This window comes from Chiloscyllium plagiosum, chromosome 19, assembly GCF_004010195.1.
Source record: "Chiloscyllium plagiosum isolate BGI_BamShark_2017 chromosome 19, ASM401019v2, whole genome shotgun sequence".
NCBI lineage: Eukaryota > Metazoa > Chordata > Chondrichthyes > Orectolobiformes > Hemiscylliidae > Chiloscyllium > Chiloscyllium plagiosum.
This window is the reverse complement of record NC_057728.1, coordinates 43,207,028-43,215,933: the sequence shown is the minus strand read 5'-3', so window position 1 is coordinate 43,215,933 and position 8,906 is coordinate 43,207,028. Positions and strand designations below refer to the sequence as shown.

At 36.7% G+C, this 8,906-nt stretch overlaps 1 protein-coding gene across 6 annotated transcripts in view; it reads left to right on the top strand.

The window, feature by feature from the left end:
- Positions 1-6,277, top strand: part of ppfia2 (PTPRF interacting protein alpha 2) — a 540,387-nt gene extending 534,110 nt beyond the window's left edge. For 5 of the 6 annotated variants that reach the window (XM_043709678.1, XM_043709676.1, XM_043709680.1 and 2 more), the window contains one exon: positions 6,195-6,277. Coding sequence is in view for 1 of the 6 variants with exons in the window: in XM_043709677.1 (XP_043565612.1) it covers positions 6,195-6,205 (11 nt within the window). In the remaining 5 variants the exon portion in view is untranslated. The remainder of the gene's footprint in view (positions 1-6,194) is intronic. The other variant, XM_043709677.1, reaches the window with a different exon arrangement.
- Positions 6,278-8,906: the final 2,629 nt, after the last annotated feature.

Below are 8,906 nucleotides of genomic sequence, written 5' to 3'. Positions count from 1 at the left end.
AAACACCACAGAAGTGCTTCACAGGAGGCTCCCAAGCACTGAGGATGTCACCTAGACAGGGGACGAAACGTTTGCAACAAAAACTTCCAGCTCGGCGAACAGAACCACAGTATAACCATGTATCCGTAAAGGCTATGAAATTGTATCCATTTACATCAATTTGTGTCATCAGTTTGTCTATCTTATTCTAAATGCTATATGCATTCAGATTCAAAGCCTTTAAGCTTACCTTTTTGGCCATTTTTAATCGTCCTAACTTTTCTTTTTCTGTGTCCCTATTTGACTCTTGCCTTGATAACCCTGTCTGCCGTGGTTTTGCATTTTACTGTTCTTTCATTTATTACCATTGTTGTTTCTCTTTCCCTTGTCACCCTGCTTAGGTTCCTACCTCCCTGCCATTCTGGTCCAAATCCAGTCCAACCACACTAGCAACTACTTGCCTAGGACATCAGTCCTGATCCCAATGTCCCCAGGAATCTGAATCCCTCACCCTTGCACCATCTTTCTAGTCATGACTTACCCCTTTGAATTAAACCTTTAAAGAGGTCTTAAAATCACATAATATTAATTTTAGATACCTTCTTCCCTGGACCCTGTTAAAATAGAATAGAGTCCCTACAAAAGATAATCCACAAAGAAAACTCTACAAACTGTAAAGTAGTATAAATATTAACTTACTCAATCAGCAGCTTCAACTTGCCCTATGTCTCTTTTCAATCCTGACATCACCTCAGAAGTTCTGCCTCTGCAAGGAGTGAAAGCACTCTGGGTTACTCCTTTGGAAGTTTTGCTGCTGTTCTGCTCAGCTGCTGTTTGCCAGATTCGCACTCCTTCATCTTGCTCTGTATAGTCAGAGTATCCTTAAGGTTACTCTTTCCCCTTGTGCTCCAAATTCCCCTGAGCTCTTATTTTTATACTAAAAGCAGAAGTACTCACCAGTGAGAAATGGAGGGTCTGATCACTACTTCTTATCACTCCCTCTTTCACCAAACTCGAGTTATATTCCAACAAGACAAGGCAGTGTTTCAGTGCAGGCAAGGCAGCAACACTGAACCCTGAATTAACTCCTTTCCTCAGGGAAACTGTGTTTTTGCATCAAATTCAACCAGGTTTTCAGTGAACTGAAAAAGTTTTCCAAACTATGGGTTTTTTCTGAAAAAATAAAACAGTTATTTTTCTAAACTGAAAGCAAGCTAATGCTTTCCAAAATTTGCTCGCTTTGGACTTAAAACTCCCACAGTGCAAACAAATTTCCATTATCACCACACAAGATGCTCTATGGCAAATACAATTTTCAAAATTGTGGTTTGTGGAAGACTGACAGCTTAGCCCTTAAACACTTTCAGACAGATCAAACCCTGTATACCACAAGTTCAAAATCCAAAAGCTAAAATAAATTGTTAATATCTATACATAAATCACATTGTTTACATTACAACAAACTCACTCTTCCTGCTTCTCCCTGGCAAGAGAGTGAAAATTTGGTAGCTCTCAATGAAAGGAGAGTGTCAGTAACTTTACTTTCCCAACAATAGGAAAATGTGAGATGGTGCAAACATCTCCAACTCCAGTTTGGTAGGATCCAGCCATATAAGCATTCATTGCCATAATGCCTTTACAGCGACTGACAATGCAGTCATGCCCTTTTCTGAAGTTGCAGTTGTGGCTGCAGGAATTGGCAAATTTCAATCAGGACCTTATTGGAATGCAGACATCTCACATGTTGTTGAATGCTGAGACTCAGATGGAGAATCGTTCCCAGTGTTCCATGTGCTGTTATATACATTGCTCCCTCTCGTTCCTCTTCCTCTCTCTTCCAGCAGCTTGTTCCCCTCTGTGAGTTGTGATCATTCCCTAAGCATTTCTGCTTTCCAAGGGAAATAACTGATGCTGTACATTTATCTGGGAGCACTAGGCTTGTGAGAAAGTCTTGAAGTCAGCAATAGGTATCCACAGCACTTTCCATACCATATCCTAGTGTTCTTGATATTTTCCAGTCACCTGTTCAGAGCAGTTATTACACACTTCTGGAGTAGGTGAGTCTTGAATTTAGGACACCTGGCTCAGAGATACTACTACAGCACCACATTAGCCCTTACTGTTGCAACTTGAAGCCACCACAGAAAGCACCAAACACTTGAAAAATCACAGCAATAATTTAATGATTTCAATCAGCAAACATGCTTTCTTTAAATATTGGGGTCTATCTTGCTGCTGCTAGTCATGTGTTCTGAGAAAATATTAGAGAGCACTTGTCAGACTGTTAATCTTTCATCAAAAATGGTGTTCTGGTACCAAAGCAGAAGTGTATGCAAATGGAACACTTGGGATCAGAAGTGCATGTTTTCCTATGTTGTTAATCTGCTAAGTGGTAGAGGCCACAGGTTTGACAGGTATTGCTGAAGAAACCTTGGTCAGATGCTGCAGTGGCTTTTATGTCACCAACAACCCAGCCACTAAACAAAGCATCTGTATAATTGATTGTGCATCTAGGGGAACTAAATGCCACATTTTATCAATGATATAGATACCACATAAACTAGGTGCACTTGAAAATGTTTTCCATCCTCTTCAGGAAGACCTGCAGTTTGCATGGGAGGTGTTACAATATCAATCAAATTTCAATTTGCAAGCTCTCCAAACATTTACAGGATTCATTCCCAACTCAAAACCTTACTCCCTATGCTATTTCTTTCTCACTATGAAAGAAATCCAAAAAAAGTGTTATTGCATAGAACATTGGTGAGACCACACCTGGACTATTGGGTAGTGGATAGTTTAGTCTCCTTATTTAAGAAGAATGTATTTGTCATAGAGCAACTGAGATTCATCAGACTAATTCCTATAATGGCTGACTTATGATAACAGATTGAAAAATAAGTGTGTTCTGTACAGTTTCAATGAATAAGAAGTTATCTCACAGAAATATAGAAAACTTATACTGATCGTGATGTGGATAGGATGATAGTCCCAGGAAGTGCACTTGTAACTCAAAATAAGGGACAGGTTATTTAATAATGAGATGAGGAGGAATTTGTTCACTCAGATAGTGGTGACTTGTTGGAATTCTGTACAAGGCTCTGGAAACTCAATCTTCAAACACATTCAAAATATAAATCAATAGTTTTTTGGATGCTGACATCAAGGGCTTTGGGGATAGTGGGGAAAATGGTGTGGAGACAGATGATCAGCCATGATCCATTTGAATGTCAAAGGAGGCTTGATGGACAGAAAGGACCAACCCTGTTTCTATTTCTCATGATCCTTTGAAATAATTTAGCTGTGTCATTACCTTGGTAAAGAATTAATGGTGTCCTGATGCTGACATTGTGCATTCCTTATGATTGATATTCAAAAACCACGTCAGTCAATTTGCAAAGAATAGTATTTAGAAAATCAACCTATAGGATCAGGTGTACACAGATAAAATCAGCAATTATGCTGCATTGTTGATTCAGTACTAATAGAAACTATATTTGCTGCAACGAATGATGCAGCAATAATACTTTTGATATATTTGTCATATGTTATAATTATCAGGTTTGCACAATCTTCATTTTTTTAATGGAGGTTAAAATGAAAGACCTAGCTATTCCTATTCTGGCTGACAAATATCCTGGCTTAGACGAAAGTAATGGCTGAGTTATAAAGTTCTCACATCTGGGAACTGAGGTAGCTTTGTTAATTGTAAATAGACTTGCTAGCTCCAGATGTTTGTGGGAAAGGAAAAGAGAGGGAGGAAAGGAACAGCAGTTGATGTGGTTAGCAGAGGGTTGAAGTTAGGCATCTTTATGAACTGCCAAAGCCAGATGTTGGATAAAGCTGCTCTCTTTTCAATGATACATTCCACAGTCATCCTATGGAATCCTGGATATTTATCTTGTTGGAATCAGAGCAGAAGAAAAATTATTGAAAAGGGCTTGTTTTCTGGCAGTGGATTTGGCAAACGCTGAAAAACTGAGGGAAGTATCTAGATACGATCATTCAATGTTACTACTTGGCAAAACAAGACAATCTATTAGTCATTGTTAGTAACAAAACACCGACAATGCTGGAGAAGCTCAGCAGCTCTGGTAGCATCGATGTTTCTCTCTTCCGAGCTAATGTTTCAAGTGTGATATGACTTCCTCAGAACTTTTAGTTTACTGTTTGCTATAAGAACTATAATTCTGTGGAGTACAAATATTCCTTTCTGTAAATGTACAAGTTGCCTACAACATTATTGTTTCATTAACAATGTTTTTAATCATTTGTTTATAGTAAAACTCCTAAAACATGAAAAGTTATCATTTCACCCTTTTCAGTGTTATGACCTGACCCCAACCTTTCAGTTGCTGCCCTTTCAATATAGCTTCTTGTTCTCATGTTTGCATCTCTGTCCTACACCTGCTGCGGTATCCCAGTGAGTACCTCATTTTCTGGTTATGCACTTTCCAGTCTTTTTGCATTTCACACCAAGTCCAAAAGATTCTGTCTTCCATTTTTGTACTCCCCTTACTATTTTTATGATTTTTGTTTTCAATCAGAGTTGACTCAGTCTGCTGTTAACATCTACATTGGACTAATACTTTCTAACTTCTCCGTAACCACTACCCCTTTTGTTCTAAGATATCTTTGATCTCTAATTTATCTCAGCCTCTAACCTTTCCCCTTTCTTTTTTTCCACATGTCCCTTTGTCCTTTTCAATAGCATACAAGCTATCACATTTGCAAATTTTTTTAATGCCAAAGAAGCCATACTGGATTCAAAACATTAACTTTATCTGTCTCTACAGATGTTGCGAAACTGCTGAGTTTCTCCAGCACATGTTTTATTGCTATCTAATTGGTTTCCATTTAATATAACTGAAACTGCAGACATTTTGTCTATGTCACCCTGAGTAGACAATAGCCTTCTTGTGGCTTAAATACCTTCTTTTCTGATGGGGGATAGATCATTTATAAATCATAGCTGCAGTATTAATACTCAAATCACTTTTGCTATCACAATGGCAAGCAGAACATTTATTCAGGATTATAACTGTACAGTTTGACACCTGCCATTTTTATGGCAAGTTTAGGAAAAGGCAGGAAGCTATTTTTTTTAAAATAATATCCAGGAGAGTCTGCAGAATGTCATAGTTACAACAAGAATCTTGCAAAAAATGTAACCGCATCCTCTCATTCTGCAATTCAAATCTAGTACTTTGTCTTTGATACGTTTTGGAATATATCACAGCAATAGATAACTAACTCCACTGGAACTACAAGTCCACCAAGGTAACATCGGAATGTAGAACTGTTTTTACTTATGGACTTCAATTTTTTTTCTAATTCCACCACCTTCACCCTATAACGTGTTATGATATTATTCATACTGCAATCTGTGTAAGTTGCAGGATTCAGGATGGGCTTTACCTTTTAATAACCGTTGCACTTGAGTGAGTTGTACAATAAAACTAACTCCTTGTTTTGGTTAATGCAGGTAATCTGTCTGCCTCACTACTTCATAAAGCTTTATATGGTTAAATACAATGAATTGAGATTTTCTTTAAAAAACAAGCTGTGTTATAACCAACTTTAGCAGTAACATTTATTTACATCTTCAGACATGATCATAGCACAAAAGCTTGCCCATAACTTGGTAATTAATTGCCTTAGTTGGTTTTATTTCCAAAGGGTTGGAAAATTCTACTCAATGTTTTGCATGCACAAATATGGCAGCTAATTTCCACACAGTAATGTTCTGAAACAACAAATTCATTTTTTTGTTGTTGTTGATGGTTAATGAGGGAAGATTATTGACCAGGATACAAGGAGAGCGCCACTGACTTCAATCAATATTGCCAATGGAATCCTTTATATTTATTTTAATAAGGAGAGAAACTTTTCACCTGAGTGCTGTCATCTATCACAATTGCAGTCTTAGCCTAGATTATGTATTTAACTGCTTAAAATGGGACTTGGAACCCACAGGCTTCTGACTCAGGTAAGAGTGTAGCCAACTGAGATAATATAACATTGAAGTATGCATAAAACAAAAACTCACATTGGTGGATATAGTTCTCAGATAAATGTGTTATGAATGCAGAAAATGACACGCACACAAATGAATAGGAATATACTGCGCTGAAAGGTGACAGCTCGGAGAATGCAAAATTAGAAAGTCTGTCAATGTACTTAACTACAATACAATCACCTTTCTGTTTTTTCAGTATATTCCTGATGCCTGTATGGAAAAACATAAATTGCCTTTGAAGACTGATATAATCAACAGCAATTTGCCAGTGGATGAATTGGATGTTATTGATGGTGGTGGGGAGCAGTCGCAAAGTTTAGAGATGATTCCTGTGAAAATATTATCATATTTAAGGGTTATGATTTGTAAATGTCAATTTAATATATTTCACTATCAACTGAGTTGATATTGTTCAGTAAACATTTGACAAAAAGCACTGCACTCACCCTTTTCAGACATTACAGTGTAGTAATGAAGGTGTTTTAGCAACATTATATCACTGTCTTTTGTTCCTGACTCAGTTTATAAAAATACTCTTGTGTACTACTGGTTGAACATATGTACTGTGTATGTATTTATTTATATGTTTGTTGTATGTAAATGAATATAAATATTTTCTAAAAACAAAAAAAACACAGAATTTACATATGGGTTTAATCAGAACACACTTCATTGTCAAATAATTCTGCTGTTTGTACCTCACCATTTGCCATAGAATTTGTGATATTTAATACATAGACAACAGTCACTTTTACAAGAATTTAGTAAACAATTGCAGTTTGGAATGTACTTTTAGTCACTTTCCTAACTTTTTAACATGCAGTTGAAGCTGGAATCCTGCCACAATTCAGATTTGAACATCTGAAAACCTTACATTACAGAGAAAAAAAAACTTGCTTGTGGTCTTATTTGAAGTGATGAGACTGTATACAAATAACAGAAAAGCGTTGCAATGGTACAATACCAAACTGCTGTTTACAAGCCATGATGGCAAACTTTGTTGCTGGATCTATTCTGCAAGCCAATACTAATTTGACTTGTGGATCAAGTTCTATTCTTCAGCTTTCGTCAGAATTGTGCTATTATGATCTCAAGATGTGAGCAAAGTTTTGCAACCAAGTACATTTGGTGTTGCCACTTAGAACAAATCCTCAGTCTTTATAACTTGACATTTGTTGAATTGTCTCAAATTGTTTGCAAGCGTCTGCCAAGCTTGCCCTGTAAAGACTTTGTACTGTTAAATTCACTTTATTAGACAAAGTAACTGAAAGACAGAATGTTATGCAAAAAAATATAAAGTGTTAGAAATTTGATCAGATTTATTGGCTTGTGGTATTATTTGTTATATTGTTACACTTTAATTGTAAGAAGGGTTGAGATATATTGTGATCGCTTTAATATTCTAGGTGCACGCTACAGCTACTTTGACTTCAGCTTTATTGTCCTTTAGTTATTTCTCTTTGCTGTTCTTTTGCTGTTTTTGTATGATCAAACACTTTCTGTTTAGTTCCAGATCTGTTTACTGCCTGATTTCAATCAAAGCTAATGGTGATATAGTTATTTTGCACTGTCAATAAAGAGTACTACTGTCATGTGCTGTTTTGAAAGTCACTTCAATGAACTAATATGAAGTGGATTGTTCAATTGCGCTTTATGCAAAAGGATTCAATAGCTATTTGCACTGTGTCTTAAGGGTTTCTGATGACATAACAGCAAAAGATGAGAGACACACCATCTCTCAGAACATTTTCCCATTTTCTGGCAAACAACTCATTTCAGGTTAAGATCATAATAGTCTGTTATAACTGTATATTTTAAAAGCAAAGTGAACACTTATTGCATCACGTTGAACAATTAGAATTCTCTATTCCATATGAATTTTGTTTGTGCTCTCCATATAAGGCTACTGGAAATTTCAGAGTGGTTTATTGCTGAGCAGTTTTATTTTATATAAAGCTCACCAGAAATGGGCAGAAAATACCTAATCTTGTATTGTCAACTCTTCTTTAAAAATAGTTTGAGATCCTCTCAGTTGACACTTAAATACTGAACAGCAGTCTCTCATTCAAGGTTCTGTGAGAAGAAATTATAGAAAACATGACAAAGGTTGCATTTACCGCAAATTTATTTCGTATTTGTGTACACATAAATGTGCCTACAAGTTTATTCTGACACTACAGAAGTTTCCACCAAAACAGACTTGGGTTCTGAGCTATTTCCATGTTGTGGAGGTGCTGGTGTTGGACAAGGTTAAAAATTACACAACACCAGGTTATAGTCTAACAGGTTTATTTAGAAGTACAAGTTTTCAAAGCACTACTCATAGAACATAGAATATTACAGCACAGTACAGGCCCTTCGGCCCTTGACGTTGCGCCAACCTGTCATACCAATCTGAAGCCCATCTAACTATACTATTCCATGTACGTCCAATTACGACTTAAATGTACTTAAAGTTGGCGAATCTACTACCGTTGCAGGCAAAGCATTCCATACCCTTACTACTCTCTGACTAGCTTCCTGATGAAGGAACAGCACTCCGAAAGCTTGTACTTCCAAATAAACCTGTTGGACTATAACCTGGTGTTGTGTGATTTTTAACTATTTCCATGCTGATAGAAATCCTGTGATGGCTCAGATATTGTGAATTAGAACTAGTTTCACTGCTACATCACTCTGGAGATGTGCAACAAAACTGTGAATACATAACAAGGCCTCACAAGCAGGAAGACAGAAAAATAGATGTGATCTATTCATAGGGAACCATGAACGTCTGTAGACAAATTTTGTGATCTAAAGAACCTAGCCCCATAAATTTTGACAAAGCCTGAAGGAAGTTCAGCAGCCCCTTGGAAGTACTCAGGTAAATGTAGTTTCACATGCCATATCTTTTTCATTATATCACCAC